Below are 21,892 nucleotides of genomic sequence, written 5' to 3' on the forward strand. Positions count from 1 at the left end.
GATAGAGACAGAGAGAAATTGTACTACATTATTAATAGTCTTGGAAAGAGTATTATCAATCCCTTTTCTAATTTATTTTACTTTTGATTTCTCAGTAGATACCTTAACAGTTTGTGCAGTAAATTAAGTGGCAAGGGTGAATATAAATATATCAGATTACATGTCTCTTCCAATTTGTCAATTTGGAAGACATAGGTTCCAATGGCAGAAAGGAAATTCTTCATTCACAGTTTTAAATTTGTCTTGTAACTCAGTATGTACATAGAGACTGGAGAGACATGACATATTTATTTTCTTGGTGGAATCTGCCTAGAATAGATTAACACTTAATTTCTTTTCATTTTTGTGTCCTGCTGTCTCATCTCAAATGTCTCCTTATACATACAAATATAAATAAAGTAAATAATACATATAAACTTAGTAAATTAAAACACAACAGTGCAATTCCTTTGAATAGTCTTCATTTCCTTGTCCTCTTTTTTTTTTTTTTTGCCTTCAAATGGTTCCCCAGCAGTTGCACTTCCACAGAATGAAAGTGAAATTTGTCATAACTCCACAAGTCCCTTGCCAGGCTTTGGTAGCATTTCCAAGCATGGCTTTATTAAGTGACTCCCCCACACACTCACAAAGTAGCCAAAATAAACACAGTTTGCAAGCCCACACTTTTGTGATATCACTGGAGCAGTATACTCACAGGAGCTGCTGATTGTAAAAATCTGCTGTATTTATCCAGCTTCTTCAGGCTAACACAGGAAAACCAAAATAAGGAACAGAGCAGTCTAGGGGGTTTCCTCCATCCCATAATCAGGTTCTAGTTAATTCTTAACTAGCTGTTTAACTATACAAATGACTTCTGAAATGAATGCAAAACAAACAGAGAGACTCTGCTCTTTTCCTTTCTCACACACTTTACACATTCACTAGGAATAGCCATGTGAGTCTGCTTACTTGCCCCCACCCCCATGCAGTTTTCCTCCTGCTGAGATTTAAAGGCACACACACACACTCCAAAATACAGTTTGCAAGCTTCTTCTAAACCTGCAGAGATTTAAGGGCACATCATGGCTGTTGGGGCAGGGCTTCTCCCACTGGGCAGTTGGCTGATGGCAGAGAGGAGTCTGAAAAACCAGGGGATCTCCCACCCACATTTGGGGATTGGCAAGCCTGAAGGCCCCACTCATGGGAGGAGGCAGCAGCATCTGGGAAAGAGGGTCAGCATGAAATTAAGAACATAAGAGAAGCCATGTTGGATCAGGCCAATGGCCTATCCAGTCCAACACTCTGTGTCAGATAAGAACATAAGAGAAGCCATGTTGGATCAGGCCAATGGCCCACCCAGTCCAACACTCTGTGTCACATAAGAGAAGCCATGTTGGATCAGGCCAATGGTCCATCCAGTCCAACACTCTGTGTCACATAAGAACATAAGAGAAGCCATGTTGGATCAGGCCAATGGTCCATCCAGTCCAACACTCTGTGTCACACAGTGGCCAAAAAAGCCAAGTGCCATCAGGAGATCCACCAAAGGGGCCAGGACACTAGAAGCCCTCCCACTGTGCCCCCCCCCAAGCACCAAGCCAATTGTTGTCTAGATCAATAAAAGGAAGTTTTGTTCTTTTTTAAAAAAGGTGCAAGCTTTCAAGTGAAGAGAAAAAAAACAGAATACAAAATAGGAAGGTTTTCTCTCTGTAATGTCCTTTGGTTCCATATGAAGAAATTGCTTTTCAGAAGAGGAAAGAGATTTGAACATAGTAGGAGAAAAAGAACAGAGTTCTGGTCTAGATAAAAGGGAAAATAGTTAAAGAAAGGGAAAAATAGACCTACTTTATACATTAATGTGCAACCTGTATGTAGATTACATAGGGCAGCATTTTTTGTTTCTTTGTTTCTGTGTATAATTTAAAATTTGAAATGGAGTTGCACAGAAAACTGCAGCATTACAACATTTTGCAGATGAAAAGAGGGACACTTCTGTGCTTGAACACATGGGTCTGTGAGTAGAGTCAGGCCAACTTAACACCATGGCCTAAAGGATAATGGTAGAGCCAACACAACCCAAACACACTCAAGCACAGCAAGCAGAAAGTTAACCTATTTCCAAGCAAACAGCTCAAGTAGTAAGTCCAGTTCAATATCTATCGTACAAAATGAATGCTTTTTTTTGCATTGAAAAAACACTGGTTTTATTTTACAACTGAAACACACTGAGGAACAGCAATAAGTAAACTATCTAGCATTGGACAGTGCATCTAGGGCACTTAATTCTTAAGTTAAAATAATGTAGTGATAAAAATTATATCTAAGCATATGCAAAATGCTTTGTCACCACTGCACAACTGCAGTTGTTCCCCCCCACACACACACACTCAGAACACACTCAGAATTAGGAAGCAGGGTATACAGAGAGATGATACACCTCTGATTCAAATGAAATCCCCAGTAACTCTCAAAGCAGAATTCAAAAACAGAATCCATGCAATCTGTTCCCTTCCATACAACAATCTAATTTAAGGATCCCCAACCTTTATAGACTGTGGGCAACTTTGGAATTCTGACACAGTCAGTGGGCATAACCTAGAGTTGCCAGCTCCAGGCTGGGAAATTCCTGGAGATTTGTAAGCTTGGGGAGGGTGGAGTTTGGGGATGGGGGTAAGGTTGCCAGGTCAGGGGTGGGAAATTCCTGGAGATTTTGAGGGTGGAATATAGGGACGACAGGTTTGGGGACCTCGGGGGGTGGTATAATGCCATGACAACCCACCTTCCAAAGCAATAATTTTCTCCAGATAACTGATCTCTGTGGTTGGAGTTTAGTTGTAATCTCAGGAGATCTTTAGCCTCCACCTGGAGGTTGGCAACCCTAGCACAACCACAAAATAGCTGCTGCAGGTGGTGGAGCTAACCATGGAATGCCAGGTAATGTGGTAATGCATAACTTTCCTGAGTTTTCTTATTATACCCTGCTGCCTTTGCCTGTTCCCCTACCCCCAGTGTAATTGTACCAAAACCTCACCAGAGCTTCATGAAAGGGTCTGTTTTCAAAAGTAGATTTAAATACAATTCACTGCTGCTTCCTCCTGCACAGATGATAAAATATTTTGTGTCTGTCCATTTCAGATGTTACTATTTGTTAAGGATTGCTGCCTACACTAAAATCTACATTAATTCCACACATCATTCTCTCTAAGTCCAAGTGAGGGAGCTACTAGTCAGTGTTTCATCCTGCTTCCACCACAGCTCAACTCCACACAAGTAGAGAGAGAACGTCCCTTGGCAAACTTCATGTAGCCTGAAAGACGAGAGCCCTGTATTGTCACCAGAGCACTGTCAGTGATTTGAACTGGATGCAGATTAATGTATAAATAGGATAAATATCAGTACCATTTTATTGATATCATGATATTCACCTGTGATGCACCAATAAAGTATTAATATTGGTTGAAGCTCAGTGTTCCATGTACAGGAGCTCTGGATGTACTAGGAATCACTGAGCCAGACTGAAGGTTGTATAGATTGCACCTTGACAAAATTTCCATTTTTTTAGTATGTGTTTCTTGAATACAATATCAGCCTTTAAAAAAAAAGATTAAATGTTTTGGATCTTTTTGTAGGATAGTTCATACCATTAAGTCTTCCATTTTGCTAATATGCTACTGCTTCTAATTTCTCCTCTTCATTACCTGGTTTCTTTGGGTCTCTTTGATCCTTGGGAGTATTATCTATAAGTAGTACCCCACTGAGTTGTTTGGCTTGGTCAGTCATTTATATTGTTCTTTTTCCTTGTGGTAAAAATACTTCTAGGGCAAATGGAATCCCCCATGATATTTTATATCCAATGCTCCTTCTAAGCTGTGGAGTCTTGTGAGCAAAAAGTCTACTTCATGAGCTACTGGCATTAAAGTTGTGAGGGAGCATAAATTAGTTTGCTCTGGGGTCATCCTTCCTGAACCAAGACAAAAATGTATGAGCTAGCTCACACTAACTCACACTGCTTATATCTTCCTTTTGCAGAATTTGTCTCAGGAAGTCAAACTATTTTCTTTTTTAGTAAGGTCACAGGAGGTCTTGAAAAATCTGTGCTTCTATCCCCAGAACTTTAAGAGGAGATTATCTCTGCTTGCTCAATATGAAATCTTGAGGTTTTTTGGTGTGTGAATTTGACTAAGATATCTCAAGTTTTAAAAAATATTTAGTTGAAAATTTCAAGTTAACTCTATATATTTGGTTAATATCTGGGAAGTCCCCTTCAATCTTTCAATGATCCTGTTGTTGTTCAGTTGCACAGTTGAGTCCGGCTCTTTGCGACCCCATGGACAAAGTCACGCCGGGCCCTCCTGTCTTCCACCATCCTCTGAAGTCTGCTCAAATTTACGGTTATATCACCAACACTGTCCAGCCATCTCATCTTTTGCCATCCGCTTCTTCTTTTGCCTTCTGTCTTTCCCAGTATCAGGGTCTTCTCCAACGAGTGCTTCCTTCTCATTTGGTGGCCGAAGTATTTGAGCTTCAGCTTCAGCATCTGACCTTCCAGGGAACAGTCAAGGTTGATTTCTCTTAGGACTGACTGATTTGTTCTTCTTGCAGTCCAAGGGACTCTCAAGAGTCTTCTCCAGCACCATAACTCAAAAGCATCTATTCTTCAGTGCTCAACCTTCCTTATAGTCCAACTTTCACAGCCATACATTACTACTGGGAATACCATCGCTTTGACTATATGGACTTTTGTTGGAAGGGTGATGTCTCTACTTTTTATTATACTGCCCAGGTTTGCATAGCTGTGCTCCCAAGGAGCAAACGTCTTTTAATTTCATGGCTACAGTCACCATCTGCAGTGATCTTGGATCCCAGAAATGTGAAGTTTGTCACTACTTCCATGTCTCCCCCTTCTATTTGCTAAGGAGTGATGGGGCCGAATGCCATAATCTTAGTTTTTTTTTATGTTGAGTTTCAAGCCTACTTTTGTGCTCTCCTCTTTCACCCTCAACAAGAGGTTCTTTAGGCCCTCTTCACTTTCTGCCATTAGAGTGGTGTCGTCTGCATATCTGAGGTTGTTGATGTTTTTCCCGGCAATCTTTCCAGCTTTTGCTTCATCCAGGCTGGCATTCCGCATGATGTACTCTGCATATAAATTAAATAAGTAGGGTGACAATATACATCCTTGTCAAACTCCTTTTCCTATTCTAAACCAATCAGCTGTTCCATATCCTATTCTGACAGTTGCTTCTTGACCCTTGTACAGATTTCTCAGGAGACATGTGAGATGGTCTGGTACTCCCATCTCTTTAAGGACTTGCCACAGTTGATCCTGTAGCAAACTCTCTTCTCGATTGAACTTACCAAATTCTTCTGGAACAGATTTGAAGCAAAGGTTACAAATTCTACTGTGAGTCTCCAGTATTTCAATTCTTTGATTTACTAGCTCCAACTGTTGATCTGTGGCTTCTTGATGTAATTTTAGATCTTTGCATTGAATTTTAACTTAATTTCTTGAAGGTTTTGTCAAATTTTTTTCTGTTTGTAAATTCTTGTCGTTAAACTGATATGTCTTTTTAAATTTTGTCACATATAGATTCTTCAGCAAGTGTAATTGTTGTTGGGTTCTTTGTTCAGAGCCAGTTTGGTGTAGTGGTTAAGTGCACGGACTCTTATCTGGGAGAACCAGGTTTGATTCCCCACGTCTCCACTTGCACCTGCTGGCATGGTGTTGGGTCAGCCATAGCTCTGGCAGAGGTTGTCCTTGAAAGGGCAGCTGCTGTGAGAGCCCTCTCCAGCCCCACCCACCTCACAGGGTGTCTGTTGTGGGGGAGGAAGATAAAGGAGATTGTGAGCCGCTCTGAGACTCTCCAGAGTGGAGGGCGGGATATAAATCCAATATCTTCATCTACCTCACAGGGTGTCTGTTGTGGGGGAGGAAGGGAAAGGAGATTGTGAGCCGCTCTGAGACTCTCTGGAGTGGAGGGCGGGATATAAATCCAGTATCTTCATCTACCTCACAGGGTGTCTGCTGTGGGGAAGGAAGGGAAAGGAGATTGTGAGCCGCTCTGAGACTCTTCGGAATGGAGGGCGGGATATAAATCCAATATCTTCTTCTTCTTCTCCTTGATCTGTGCTGTGATTATTTGCAACTATTTTAATTCACTTATACATCATTTCCATGAATTCTGCTTCACCTGACCTCTGGCCTAAAGCTGAGAAGTTCTGGGCTTCAACCTGGGTTTCCAGCACAAATGCTTACATATATTTCAGTGACCTACATGATGGTTTTGACATGCTGCATCTTGATTGGACTTACTCTTCAAATTGCTGTATGTGTGCTGTATGTTTATTCCTTGAGTTCATGCCTATAAAAGATAAGCTAACATCATCCTTGAGCTAATCTGCTCTAATACAGCAAGGTGTCACAAACACCATTCTCAGTTCCTATGTGTGCCATTCTGTTGCTCATCTCGTTCTGAGAAGAAATGTCTTTTTAGATCCTCTCTAACTGGATTTCATCTGATAACAGTTTTCTAGATGTTTGCCACAGCTATTAATAACGAATGACTTCGGCTTAATATCTCTGAAATTACTTTTGGATAAAAAAGATGAGAAGAGATCAGTGAACAATTGGCCATACAGATATAGAAAAGGATTAGGGTTAACAATAATGATCCCCATTATATGCAGGTGGATTGTTCAAGTTATTAGGCTATGCTGTGAACATACTGGGGTTGCCTCCCCACTTTGAGTGCATTTCACTAGGGCACAAGCCTCATCTGCAGCCTTTCACAAGGGCACCCTGCTGCATGAGGTCTGCAGAACTGCTACCTGTCATCAGAAGACATCTTTATCCGGCACGACATGGTGTATACGGGTGCCTGAAAAGATACAGCAGTTGGCAAAGCAGTCCTCTCCTTTGCACTCTCCTTTTTCACCCTCAACAAAAGGTTCTTTAGGTCCTCTTCACTTTCTGCTATTAGAGCGGTGTCATCTGCATATCTGAGGTTGTTGATGTTTTTCCTTGCAATCTTAATTCCAATTTCTGCTTCATCCAGGCCAGCATTCTGCATGATGTACTCTACATATAAATTAAATAAGCAGGGTAACAATATACATCCTTGTCAAACTCCTTTTCCTATTCTAAACCAATCAGCTGTTCCATATCCTGTTCTGACAGTTGCTTCTTGACCCTTATACAGCATATTGGGCACCTTCTGACCTGGGGGCTCGTCTTCCAGCGCCATATCTTTTAGCCTTTTATTACTGTCCATGGGGTTTTCTTGGCAAGGATACTGGAGTGGGTTGCCAATTCCTTCTCCAGTGGATCGCATTTTGTCTGGGTTCTCAGCTGTGGCCTATCCATCTTGGGTGGCCCTGCATGGCATAGCCCACAGCCTCACTGAACTGCGAAAGCCCTCTCGCCACGTCAAGGCAGCAATCCATGAGAGTGGTTTTCTTCTGTGGCACACAATTCCCTCCCTCCTATCCTACTGGGAGTTCTGTTTGTGGCTTTGATTCATGCTGCAGTGAGGCTTGGCAATATGGAGAAATGGTGCCCCTCATCCTTTGTGCAGGTTTGGCAGGAGTACTCTAAGCATGCACCAAGGGATGGGGTGCTCTCTCTGCTCCTAAGAAGCTAGAAAATTCTTTCTGTCAGCAGGCTTGCACACGTGCAGCCCCAACATGTGCTTGCACTGAAGACAACTCAACAAACAACAGTTATGTGTATGTGCAATCCTGTTTTTTCTTCTGCTTTTTTCTGTGCAGTGTTTCATGAAATGAACTTTGAAACAAACTAAGAATTAATCAGCAGCACCTTTTAAAAATTCTTTCCCGTTTGTGCAGGATGATAGTGGAAAATCCCAAGGCTTGGTTCACCTCACATATCAAAAGGAGCCATGTAGTGACTAAAACCTCACTTGTAACATTTTCTTTTTAGACATTCTTTAAAAACCCAGATGTAATAAAAAGTGGTTGTTAGACGATGTTTTTACTTACTATGTCTAGTGATGTTATGGAATTATTTGTACATGTTTTGCTATAGCTGCCATGGCATAGTAGATAGAGTGTTGGACTAGGATCCTGGAAGATCTATTTATTTACCGTATATATTTGATTTATGAATCACCTATTCCCTACAATGTGAGGTTCTAGGTGATGTACAACCATCAGACATTGCTTTGTTACCCCACTCTGGATTGGTGGTGGAGTGGCCAAGGAGAGCCCCAGGTGAGTGAGGCTTTCTTGGGCTGGCTGGATCTCTAGCCAGCCCAAGAAGGCCTCACTCACCCACGACTCTCCTTTCTCGCGTCAGGTTGCTTTTGGCTGGGGGTGGTGATGGTGGCATATGTTAATGAGCTCCACCACCTATTTTTCTACAAAATGATCCCTGTGTGTATCTATAAATCACAAACCTACTTTTGATTTATTCACATCCATTAAAGAAATCTCATGGTCAATGCTTTGTGCCTAAGACCCAGGGGAAAACATGACATGGCTGGGCATTGCAAGCTTTTGTACATAAGTTGCTTTGTGTGCTGGTCAGTCAATGGAGAAAATAGAGGCTTTGCTCTGTAGCTCTTCTGCGATTGAGCAAGCCTGGCAAAGAAAGTTGTGATTCGGAAAGGAACTAGAGAGAGAGAAGGAAGCAGATGGCAATGTGTTGCTCACAGACCTGATAGGAGCCCTCTGGGGTCCTGATACGATCCTTAAGCCACAAGTTTGACACCCCTGCAATGGATGTTGTTTACCTTGACTTCCAGAAAGGTTCTGATACAGTTTCTCATGAAAGACTCCTAAGTAAGCTCAATCCCCAATAGGTCCTCTCATGGATCAAAAACTGGTTAAGTAACAGAAAACATACAGTGAGTTTAAATGGGCAGTTTTCACAGTGGAGGGTGGTAAGCAGTGGGGTACCGCAGGGCTGATTACTGGGTTCAGTGCTTTTGAACTTGTTCATTAATGATTTGGAGTTGTGAGTAGGCAGTGAAGTGGTGAAATTTGCAGGTAACACTAAATTGTTCAGGTGGTGAGAACAAGGGAGGATTGTGAGGCACTCCAAAGGGATCTGTCAAGGATGGGTGAGTGGGTGTCAATGTGGCAAATGAAGTTCAACTTGGCCAAGTGTGAAGTATTTCACATTGGGGCTAAAAATCCTAACTATAAATACACATTGGTGGGGTCTGAACTGGCAGAACTATGCTCTGACTTATTTTTCCTTACTCCTGAGCCATTTCTTACAAGGATCTAGAGCTGCGCAGCTCAGAAGAAGAAGAAGAAGAAGATATTGGATTTATATCCCACCCTCCACTCCGAAGAGTCTCAGAGCGGCTCACAATCTCCTTTACCTTCCTCCCCCACAACAGTCACCCTGTGAGGTGGGTGGGGCTGGAGAGGGCTCTCACAGCAGCTGCCCTTTCAAGGACAACCTCTGCCAGAGCTATGGCTGACCCAAGGCCATGCTAGTAGATGCAAGTGGAGGAGTGGGGAATCAAACCCGGTTCTCCCAGATAAGAGTCCGCACACTTAACCACTACACCAAACCAGCTCAGAAGGCTGTCAGATAACTAGGCTTCCCAACCCTCCAGCCCTGGCGGGGGACTCCAGGATTTCCACCCTCTTCCCCCGCTCCCCAAAAAAATGGAAGCGGGGGGAGGGGGGAAACGGCGCCGGGGAGCATGACGAGCTGCCCCATCCCAGAGCGGGCGAGGCCGCCGCACCGCCGTCCCCTCTCCGCCCACCGCAGCTGCTCCTCTGAGATGGGCCCAGGCTGAGCCCATCTCAGAGGAGCAGCCAAGAGGCGGCAGGCAAAACCAGAGAAGGGAAGGGCGGAGGCAGGCCAGGAGCATGGCGAGCCACGAATCCGGGCCCTTCTAGGACCCGGACTCGCGGCTCGCCACACCCCCGGCCCGCCTTCACCCCCCCTCCGATTCCACCCCAGAGGCGGGGCGGAGCGGGCGAGGCCGCCGCGCCGCTGACGCCTCTTCTCCGCTCGCCGTGGCTGCTCCTCCGAGATGGGCTCAGGCTGCTCCGAGACAGGGCGGTTCGCCACGCTTCCCGGCGCCGTTTCCCCCCCTCCCCTAGCTCCACCCCAGTGTCTCCTGGCTCCACCCCAAAGTCTCCTGGCTCCACCCCCAAAGTCCCCAGATATTTCTGGGGATGGACTTGGCAGCCCTACAGATAACATCATGAGAGATTTCTATGCTCCTGGGAGCTATTACCTCAATAAATGGGGGCTTCATGTGGAGAAATAAAATACAAATCAAATATTAAGAATTTTGACCTTTTTACTTGTAAAAAAGTTGTTTTCTCCAAATGCCAAAGTACATTTCAGAGTGTTCCCAAACAAGTATAAAAAGACCGGGGAGGGGGGGGGGCATTTTTTGCTTTGCTCTTCAGAACCACTGATGCCCTGTCAGGCAGTTCACTGGCTCCAGGTTTTTTATGATGATACTTCATAAAGCAAACCCAAAATACCAACCTTATTTACTTTCCAAGAAATCTTCCACAGCAAGTAAGACTGCTCTTATTTGTTACCGACTTTCACCTCAAAAGGATCTGTTATTCTTGCTTAGAACCTATTACTTTTCAAGGCCAGGCAAGCTTGGTTTTTTTCTGAGTTTAGTCCCATTGCAGGGTTGGCCCTAGACTGTCTGGCATCCTAGGCAAAACTAACTTCTGGCATCCCGCCACTGATAACCACATAGTGACAGGTGGGGGAGAAAGCAAGGAAGAGGAGAAAGAAGAGGGGACAGGGGCAAGGTGGGGAGGGAAGCACTGTGCCAGGGAGAAAGGGGGAGGTAGAGAAAGCAAGGAAGGAGAGAAAGAAGAGGGGGTGGGAGTCTGGTAAAAGATGCGGGGTACCAGGGAAAGACAGCCCCACTCCAAAGCCCTGTAGGAGTTCCTTACCTGGTTCCTGCTGAGATTTCCCCCCTCAGCTGCCTGCTCCACCACAGGTCTGCACTTGTGAGCCAACTCCCATCCCCCTCAGGGTCCGGCCCTGGAGGCTCCTTGTTTGGGGTTCTCCCCAGAAGCTGCAGGCCTCCAATGGCTCTCCGATGACCCTGAGTCAGCACCCCCTCTCCATGAAACCCTCTTTCCCCAGCAAAGGACTGGAGGATGAGGAAACTCCTGCTGCCTTTGCCTGCCGCTACTGCCACGCACCCAACAAGCCGGTCTGCAGCCTCGTGTGGCAAGCTTGAAGCCAAGCACCAGACCTTCGCCATTGCACTTGAAGCTGAAACCCCGCCCTGCAAGGGGAGGGACTAGGGGAGGGACAAGGGCAGACACAGGTACTTCTTGGCACAAATAGGAGAACATGGTAAGGAGCCTTGGAGTTAGCACAACCAACGCAGGCCCACAGCCAGGCACTTCTGGTGCTTCATCCTGGGACCAACCCTATTCAAGATGGTGCCAGGAGGGAGTTGACGTGGGCATATCGAGGCAGCGTTAAGGAAAACCTCTTTTAAAAATAATAAATCACATGGAGGGCACCTAATTTGGTGTCCCCCAAGGCCAGCACCCTAGGCAAATGCCTAATTTGCCTAGTGGAAGGGCCAGCCCTGGTCCCATGCAGAGCATCTCTGCCTGCTCTCTGCATTCATCTTATGTCTCTCTTCGTTGGCACATTCCTTGCAGTTTTAATCCTGTTATACTGTTTCATATTTACCATGTCAGCAAATAATCAGTGTCTTTTGATTCTCATATTTTATTCTTCCTTGGAAAAAAAAAGTTAAATGCTTTATTTAAATAGATTTTATCACTGTATGCAGCACACAACAGAAAATGTTAATAGCTTCTTCTGCTAATCCACATCTGCATGTGTGTAATTACTGGATGCGTGCTGGTTAAGCATATGTTTTTTTAAATAGCCAGCTTTTTAATTCACATGTGCACTTGGTGAAAGTAGAATTAAACCCAGCCACTCTTGTTTAAAAAAAAAAAAAAGCTGTATGAGATTTTTACAGAACAATTTCCTGTTCTTTCTCATTCTTAACCATTGTCTTTAAAACTGAAACAACCCCAAATGTTCTTTTATTTTATAAACTTACGGTGATCTTTCTGGGCTTGGATTATGCCCAAAGAATATGTGAAAAGGAAGATGCAAAAAATGCAGCATGGAAGCAGAGGTTTGCTCTCTTTTGCAGAATTGGAGGGGGGGCCAGCTGGGCTACGGCTGTCAACCTCCAAGTGAGGCCTGCAGAACTTCTGAAATTACAACTGATCACCAGGCTACAGAGGTGGTTCCTTTGGAGGAAGTGGCAGCTTAGGAGTGCAGGCTCTACGGGTGCATTCACACTATACTAAATAATGTGTTCCAATATACTCCAAAAGGGCCAAAAAATGTTCTTTGCACATCAGTGGATCTTTAGGTAGAATGCTTGTTTGTGTTTTGTTGGGATGAAATGTAAGTGTTTAGTACATAGTATTTGTACTATTTCTGATCAGGAGTGAATGTTTTTGTGATGAACTGAGTGTGGGTTAGGTGATTGAGGTGAGCGGATGACTGCATGCATGGTTGAAGACGTTATAGTTTTAAGTGCTGGCGGTTCTTTTTTATAGGCATGAATGTGTTTAGGTGATGAGTTTGGAAGAGAGGGATATGGTAGATTTAATTGTGCAGGTATATATACTGTGTATGGTTTAAGGTGATTGCAGGGGGGAAATTGAATAGTTTTTTAGGAGCATATTAACTTTTTTTGCAAATTATATAAGGAAATGGGTCTTCTAATTTATTTATTTATTTACTTCGTTATTTACTCTTAATGAATTGTTATTTATTCTTTAAAAGATAAATATATATATATGGGTATGTATGTGGTTATACTGAATATGTATGTAGGTGTGTGGATATATATAAGTATGTAGGTGTGTATGTCTGTATGTATGGGAATATATCTATACGTATAACACATTTGGGTGTGTAGGTAGAAGGGTGTATGGGTATGTATACACATATATATATATGTTTGTCTGTTTTTGTATAGGTGTGTGAGGGTGCTTGTATGTGTATGTAGATGGGTGTGTATATAGGTGTGTTGGGGTGTGGGTGTGTGTATATTTATGTTACTGCACATTTTTTTGTTGATTGCAGTTACTGCACAATTGCTTGTTGATGGAATTAAATGGTCTTTACATATGGTGTACTGTCCCAAGGGGTACAATCAATTTTTTTGAATACTTAAAAGGGGTTTTTTATTAGCAGTTGTTGCTTATTGCTATAGATTTTGTAATTTCATAATCACTACTGGAAGAGTTCATATATAACGTGTTTTTATTATTTTATTAGATAGATAAATAGTTATTTTTGGAAGATTCATATGTCTTTATCTCACTAAGTGCTTTAACATGAAATAATGGAGTATTTGGAAATGTTGGATATTGGATTAGTTAAAATTGTACTATTACACTTTTCTAATGTTAAACTCCCTATTGTTGGACCATGAGAAGTCTGGTTGGATAGGGGAGTCTGATTATACATCTTATGGGGGGGGGGGTGATCGGTGTGTCCACCTTCACCCTATTTAAAGGTCATACACTGAAGTTTCCCCCACGAGATTAGGTTGGTTTGGTTTCGCTATAAGGGAGTATTGATTGTATTTCTCCCTTGCCCTTCTAGTGTTAGGAGGTTGGTGAAACCAGTTCCCTAATTTGGGGTGTTTTTCTGGGGGGTTTTGGTCTTGTTTGCCAGCACAAGTTTGCAGTGCTTGTGTATGCAGGGTGCGTTGAGAGTTTGCTATGGTTTTTATTTTTTTCCTGGATTATTAGCCTCATAAAAAACTAAATCAGGCTAGGAAACAAGTAGAACTGCTTGAGACCTCTTCCATACAGAAGAATTTTTTGCTTCTTAAACAAAGATTTGTGATTAAAATTTCAAAATCAATTAAACTCTTGAAATATCATATTGCTCAGAAAAGGGCTCAGAATATAATTCAAACCCCGCAGGGAGTTATTCATTCCTCTTCTAAAAAGATCTCTGAAACTTTTTTTGATTTTTATAAAACATTATATGAATCTGCTAATCCGAATCCTCAACATATTGAGAAATATCTAAACTCCATTGATTTCAAATCTTTCCTTACTGAAGATCATGCTACTTTCTTAGACAAACATTTCAACTTGACTGAATTAAGTTCGGTTATATCCAAAATTAAAAGCAATAAGGCTACAGGCAGGGACAGTTTTCCGATTGAGTTTTAAAAACATTTTAAATCTTCTTTATTACCCCCTTTATTAGACACTTGTAATTCTGTTATGGAAGAAGGTCGACTTTCCTTAAACTGGCTTGAGTCAAGGATGATAGTAATACCAAAGCAAGGAAAGGACAAACTTAATCCCGCTTCCTATCGTCCTATTTCTGTTCTTAATCATGATTTAAAAAAAAAAAAATTCTTTATTTGCAGAACATTTGAATAAGATTATCATCCATTATATACACCCAGATCAGGCTGGCTTTATGCCAGGTTGCACCATCACTGATAATATTCGTAGGTCACTCAGCCTGATCTGTGTGGCTAAGTCATCTTCTTTAGACGCTGAAAAAGTGTTCGACAAAGTAGAAGTAAATTACTTCAAAACTTTACTAAGATATATGAAATTTGGTCCACGCTTTTTGAAATCTATTTATGTCATCTACAGTGCTCTCTTCTCACAAATTAGTATTCATCTCTTTAGATTGAATGAGTTACATCTTAATAGAGGCACCCATCAGGGTTGCCCCCTGTCTCCCCTTTTATTTGCTCTTTCGTTTGAACCCTTTGCTTATGTAATCCAAAGTGCCTAGGATATTACAGGTATATCTGTTAATAACGTTATTCATAAAACAAGTCTCTTTGCAGACGACATGGTTTTTTTACTTAATCCCCTGAATTCCTTAACAATATTAAAAGGAAAACTTGATGAATTCAGCAAGCACTCTGGTTTCTCTATTAATTTTAACAAGTCTGAAATATATCCAATTAATATACCTCAGGAGCTTTAGGAGACTATTGTTTCTACTTTACCTTTCAGGTGGGTAACGAAAACTTGGAGACATCTGGGTATTTCATTTCCTTTGAATTTAGCTGATTTGTATCAGGTCAATTATGGTCCAGTAAGTAAATCAATGACTTTGACTTTAGGGGAATGGTCCAAATTGAACTTTTCAATACTGGAAAAAATTGATCTCCTCAAATCCTTTCTTATTCCTTGTCTTCTATTTTTGTTTCAAAATCTTCCTATCCCCATATTACGGAAAGACTTAACGAATTTGTAATCTCAATGGACTGCTTTTTTATGGAACAAGCGGAAACCTAGAATTGCATTATCTCTCCTAGCTAAACCTCGTAAACTGGGTGGTCTTGCAGTTCCACTGATTGATAAGTATTTTGTGGCAGCTCAGTTGAGACATATTGTTCTTTATGCCTCTCCTTTTTCTACTCCAGCCTGGGTTCAAATTGAACAGACTGACCTACCCAATCTGCTTTTACATGAATACATTTGGAATTCTAAAGCTGGCAGAAAGAAGAATGCTATCTCAAATCCATTTCTTAAATTCACATTACAATTGTGGGACAGTGGAGAAATATTTTATCTCCTGCTTCCTCCCCAGTAATTGCCTTCTTGGGCCAGACTTGGTTCCCCCTGGTAGGGACAAAGATGGATTCAAAATTTGGAGAGACCATAACATCTTTAAATTCACAGATGTAACATCTAATGGTAAATTGAGTACCCTTGCTCAATTGGAACACAAATTTAAAATTTCCATCCCTTGGTTTCAATATACTCAAGTGCATCATGCACTACATCAAATAGTCCCAATAGATCTCGTAACCCTCTGGAGAAATTAATCAATAAAGGGTGTTATTTTTATTATATATACTCTCTTAAAACTTCCGATCTGGTCTCGTTGTTCCAATCAGCAAATTGCATGGCAAAGAGACTGTTACAGTACAATTAATGACAACAATTGGGAGCAAATATGGGTATCATCTTTATTTAAATCTAAGTCTTATTACTTTAGGTTACAGAATAACAAAATTTTTGCAAGGTGGTATATTATATTTGTAAAAAGTCTGCCGTGAAAACGTTGTGAAAGCAACGTCACCCCAGAGTCGGAAATGACTGGTGCTTGCACAGGGGACCCTTCCTTCCTTCCTTTTCTTTTCTAGTTCAGAAGAAATTCCTGCCAAGTACCTAATAATGATTGGAGTCTTTAAGTGCAACGCTCTGAGTGTGTGTGCACGGTGGTGGTGGTGGTAAACAGTACTGGTACCCTTTTTCCAGGCCTCCAGGGAGGAACTTGGTGGAATCTGGCACAACCTTATATATTATTGGCAACTTTTTTTTGAAAGCACAGCTTAAGTGTATGCTTTACATTGCTGTTGATTTCAGTTGGATAAAGTTAAGTGCTGTAGCTTGCTTGTGTCCTGTCTCTGTCCAGGTTTGGTCTGGACTGCTGGAATATGAGAAGGGAAATGGGCATTTCAGTTTGACTGTGTATTTGATAGAAATGTGAAGTGTCAAATGTCCAGGCTGCTACAGTTATTGTCAGAACAGCATGGGATATGAGAATAAGTCTAATTTTTATGTCCTGTGAACTCTGTTCTGTCCTGATGCTGGCATGAGGTGAATACAACATAAAGCTGCTTTAGATGGAATCAGACCATTGATCCCTCACAGTCAGTACTGCCTATTCAGACTGACAGTGGTTCGACAAAGTCTCAGACAGAGGTCTTTCACATCACCAACTACCTGATCCTTTAACTGGAGATGCCAAGGTTTGAACCTGGGCCCTTCTGCATCCTAAGCAGATGCTCTGTTGAGCCACAGACATCTAAACATTCTGACTAAAATGATGCAAACTTATGACTTCCTTTGCAATTACACATAATATCGCTAGTATTGGAAAAAAGTAAATCTTGTTTCGTACAGTCTGTGGAGAAATGTCTTGCCTCCTGGAGAGGTGGCAAGCTGGCTTTTTAAAAGGTTCTGTCTGAGCTCAGAGATAAGCAGGAAGGGTGGGGGAAAAGGTAGCCCCTGTCCTTAAAGCAGCAGCTGGGCTACCTCTTAAGAGATGCTAATCGAGCTACTTGAAGAGACAATGGGCATCCTTTTCCTCCAGGCAAGGAACAGAGAATTGGACTAGACCAGCCCCAGAGACCATCTCCAGGAATGAGCTGGAGATTTCCCAGAATGCATGGGGGTTTCCCAGAATGCCTACCAGAAAAGAGGCTTCTCGGGGACAACAGGAAAAGAAGCCTAAACCTGGGCGGACCAGGTAACAAGGGGTGGAGAGTGATGTAAAGGGGTGGAGTCAGAGGGTTAGTGAAAGTGCTTGCTCTCTGGAAGCTGGGACTGGAAGGCAACAAACTGCTACTCTCCAGCCAGTAGCCAGCAGCCATATTTGACCATGTGGCTGGGCCTGGCTGGATGCAGGAAGCAGAATCAATGAGGTTTGGTCTGGACTGCTGGAATATGAGAAGGGAAATGGGCATTTCAGTTTGTGTATGTGATGGAAGTGTGAAGTGTCAAATGTCCAGGCTGCTACAGTTATTGTCAGAACAGCATGGGATATGAGAATAAGAATAGAAGATTTATTAAGCTTAAACATCTGGTAGGGCAAGTGTTTAAACCAGGGACAGAAGGATGTGTTTCAGACCAACTTTTATTTGATCTTCTAGTTGCTGGTCGTGTGCTGTGCTAAGATTATGCTTGTAATTTTTCATTTCTTTTTTAAATAAACCTTTTACTATTTTGAAGGCTGGCAGTGAAGCTCTGTACCACATAGTTCCCCAACTGCCTTTGACCAAGCTACTGTAAGAGGGAAGTCCCATGAAGGGGGAAGGCATGCAGTTGGCAAGGGTGCCAATTCTCCAGGGGTCTCCCAAAGAAGGACTTTGGTCTCTGTGATAACCAAGTTCTGGGTAACAGAGGACCTGGAGGCCAGGCCTTAGAATTGGAAAGGGGGATTGGGAGTCCTGTTCCTCTCAGTCAGGAACCCCTAAATTGAGCAGGTGGTGGCAGCGCGCCCTGGTGGCAGGAAGAAGAATAGCTCCCTCCAGGAGTTGGCAGCCCAAGAGGGAGCTGACGGGACTGTGTCTGAAGGTCGAATCAGGCTGGTTCTGTCACACAGTCTTCAGAGGACAATTCAGATGAATGTAGAATTTGGTTTTAAATTTCCATAAGAAACTTGGAATAAAAGAAGTATGTTTATCAGTGATTATGGAGAAGCAAAAACTGCCACTCTATTAGAAATTAAATGTCTCAGTGCCTTAATTTGGATGTGTTTCTTTTGAAAAAACAGAAGTGCCTATTCATCTACAAAAACTATTTTTGCTGGCAGTCATGCTACCTCAAGTGGTAGAATCATTTTAAACTAATTGTATCAGTAGCCACTGGAGAATAGCATTCTCTTCTGGAGATCCCAAATTCATTCACTCTTGTAACACAAGCATAGTTGGAAGTTATCTCATGTCATTATTTCTCTCTCTTTCTAGGTGATGTCATTGTCTATATTAATGAAGTTTGTGTCCTTGGGCATACTCACGCAGATGTAGTCAAACTCTTCCAGTCTGTTCCTATTGGTCAGAGTGTCAACCTGGTGCTATGTCGTGGATACCCTCTGCCCTTTGATCCCGAAGATCCTGCTAACAGCATGGTGCCACCTCTTACAGTCATGGAAAGACCTCCTGTAGTAGTCAACGGAAGACATAACTATGAAACTTATTTGGAATACATTTCTAGAACTTCTCAGTCTGTTCCAGATGTAACAGATCGGCCACCACATTCCTTGCACTCCATTACAACAGATAGTCAGCTTGATAGTACATTCCCACCGCCTGTTCATGATGATAATGTATCCATGGCTTCTTCCGGAGCCACACAAGCTGAACTCATGACCTTAACCATTGTGAAAGGGACCCAGGGCTTTGGCTTCACTATAGCAGACAGTCCTACAGGACAGAGGGTGAAGCAAATTCTAGACATACAGGGATGCCCTGGTTTATGTGAAGGTGACCTCATTGTTGAGATCAACCAGCAGAATGTACAGAACCTGAGCCATACAGAAGTAGTGGATATACTTAAGGAATGTCCAGTTGGAAGTGAGACTTCTTTGATTATCCATAGAGGAGGTAAGTCTAGAAAGTCTGTGCCCTTAAGTTAATATGTTTGAAAGCATCTAAAATATGCTTGCTATATCACTATGTGTTATGTGGAAGATTATTCTCTTCTAAGTCTGAAAAGGACAAAAATATAAAAGTGATGAAGCATGTAGGCAAAATGTAATATTTTAAAATAAACCCCCTTATCATTTGAGAAAATGACACCTATGAGTATTTTGTGTTTCTGTAGGAAAATCATAGGCATCACAAACTGTCTCTGTCACCATTTTTGCATTATATTTGATGCAAGTTTGATGGTGTTTCAGTATTTAATTATAACTTTCATATATGGCCAAGGAATCTATTCAAGAACAAGTTAATGCAGATGCAGGTTGCTAGTTTGATACATTCAGACATAGTAGTAGGTTTTCAAAATGATCTCTGGGTAGGAAAATGCAATCTCTGCGTTAGCCTGTCCATATCAAGAATTTTAATTACATTTGATAACTTACTGTGGCATGATTATGATTGCTTATATCTACTAGGCTTTTAGTACTAATTACTAGATTTGATGAAAAGTTATCCCATGGAAATGGCTAAACAGTTCTCAAAGAAGAAAAGTAGCGATATTTAACTCCAATTATTTAACTCCAATTGAAATTGTGGTTTTTTTCAGCACCTCTTAAGCAAACAGTGGGTGCAGTCACACTCATTAAATAATGTGCTTTGCAACCAGATTTTTACTGTGTAAGATTAACAAAATCCACTTTTAAACAGTTCCCATGTGAAAGCACCCACTGTTAGTGTAGAGAAGGTAAAGGTCTGTTTCATTTGTCAGGGAAGCACTGCCATCTGTCTGTTCTAATATTTCATCCTGCCTTTCCTCTAAGGAGGTCATGGTAATGCTCCCAGATCTCCCTTCCGAGTTTTATCCTTTTGACCATCCTGTGAAGTAGGCTAGATGAGAGGGAGTGACTGGTCCAAGGCTGCCCAGTGAGCTCTATGTCTGAGTCAGAATTTGAACCTGGGTCCTTCCATCCTAGTCATACACTAGTCAATATGATCCACAATTTTGTAGGAAACAGCATCATTTTGTATAAGTGAAGCAGGACCCATGCTTTCTTTATACCATCGCTATGGCAAGCGAGAGTGCTGGGCACTCTCTAATACAGCTAAGCAATATAGTTCAGCTGGTGAACCCTCATACTTCCTCAAATGGTATGCAGCACCAGTTTTGCTTCAGCTGAGAGTAATCTACATGCTGGGCAGGAGGATCACATACAAATATCCTTCCTGCATCCTAAGAAGGAATGGGCTTCCATATGGTCATGAGTGAAATATGGGAGGGGTCCTGTTTGGGCAAGGGTTCCTGGTTGCCTTAGAATGCATCCATCATAGAATCATAGAGTTGGAAGGGACCTCTTGGGTCATCTAGTCCAACTCCTGCACAATGCAGGCAACTCACAAACACCAGCCCCCTAAATTCACAGGATCTTCATTGCTGTCAGATGGCCATCTAGCCTCTGTTTAAAAACCTCCAAGGAAGGAAAGCCCACCACCTCCCAAGGAAGCCTGTTCCACTGAGGAATCGCTCTAACGGTCAGGAAGTTCTTCCTAATGTTGAACTGGAAACCCTTTTGAATTAATTTCAACCCATTGGTTCTGGTCCTACCTTCCGGGGCGACAGAAAACAATTCCACACCATCCTCTAGATGACAGCCCTTCAAGTACTTGAAGATGGTGATCATATCACCTCTCAGCCGTCTCCTCTCCAGGCTAAACAGGCCCAGCTCCTTCAACCTTTCCTCATAGGACTTGGTCTCCAGACCCCTCACCATCTTCGTTGCCCTCCTCTGGACCCGTTCTAGCTTGTCTATATCCTTCTTAAAATGTGGTGCCCAAAACTGAACACAATACTCCAGGTGAGGTCTTACCAGAGCAGAGTAAAGCAATATCATCACATCACGTGATCTGGACACTATACTTCTGTTGATACAGCCCAAAATTGCATTTGCCTTTTTAGCCACCGCATCGCACTGTTGACTCATGTTCAGCGTATGATCCACAGACCCCTAGATCCTTTTCGCACATACTACTGCTAAGACAAGTCTCCCCCATCCTATAACCATGCATTGGATTTTTCCTACCTAAATGCAAAACTTTACATTTATCCCCGTTAAAATTCATTTTATTGGTTTTAGTCCAGTTTTCCAGCCTGTCAAGGTCATCCTGTATCCTGTTTCTGTCTTCTGTGTTTGCAACCGCTCCCAATTTAGTATCATCGGCAAATTTAATAAGCATTCCCTCTATTCCTTCATCCTAATCATTGATAAAGATGTTGAACAAAACAGGCCCCAGGACAGATCCTTGAGGCACTCACTCCACTTGCCACTCCTCATGGTGGCTCCTTGATAAGCAGCTGTGCCTTCTGCTCTGTGAGGGAGGAAGGAATCAAGACTGCAGCCTGGAATTTAAGGGATGACTCATTTAGAAGAACAACCAACCCTGCAAAAGATTTTAGTGGACTAAGATCAATGACAAACATGATTTGGGGATATTAACATTAATTCATAACAAAGCAAGCACAAATTATTAGTTTCTGAATAATAAAGTCCATGGACATCAGAGTAATTTTTTGCCCAAAAGTGAATTCTGAAGTAATATTTGATGAATTATGGATGTTATTATAATTATTCATGCAAACAGTGCTTCTGATTTCATAGCTGAACATAATTGTTATTGCAGATCGTTATTAGTTAATATCAGTAATGGATTACAGTCTGATCCTACATATTGATTGTAAGTTAACACAATTAATTCACAAGTTGGCATCT

At 42.1% G+C, this 21,892-nt stretch overlaps 1 protein-coding gene across 15 annotated transcripts in view; it reads left to right on the forward strand.

Moving 5' to 3' along the window:
- The window catches only part of MAGI2 (membrane associated guanylate kinase, WW and PDZ domain containing 2), a 972,748-nt gene that overhangs the window by 652,008 nt on the left and 298,848 nt on the right, over nt 1–21,892 (forward strand). For 14 of the 15 annotated variants that reach the window (XM_060244677.1, XM_060244666.1, XM_060244681.1 and 11 more), the window contains one exon: nt 18,453–19,088. The exons of the other annotated variant lie outside the window; for it this stretch is intronic. In XM_060244677.1, the coding sequence (XP_060100660.1) occupies nt 18,453–19,088 (636 nt within the window). The remainder of the gene's footprint in view (nt 1–18,452; nt 19,089–21,892) is intronic. 15 annotated transcript variants of the gene reach the window in all.

The sequence above is a fragment of the Heteronotia binoei genome, chromosome 8, assembly GCF_032191835.1.
Source record: "Heteronotia binoei isolate CCM8104 ecotype False Entrance Well chromosome 8, APGP_CSIRO_Hbin_v1, whole genome shotgun sequence".
NCBI lineage: Eukaryota > Metazoa > Chordata > Lepidosauria > Squamata > Gekkonidae > Heteronotia > Heteronotia binoei.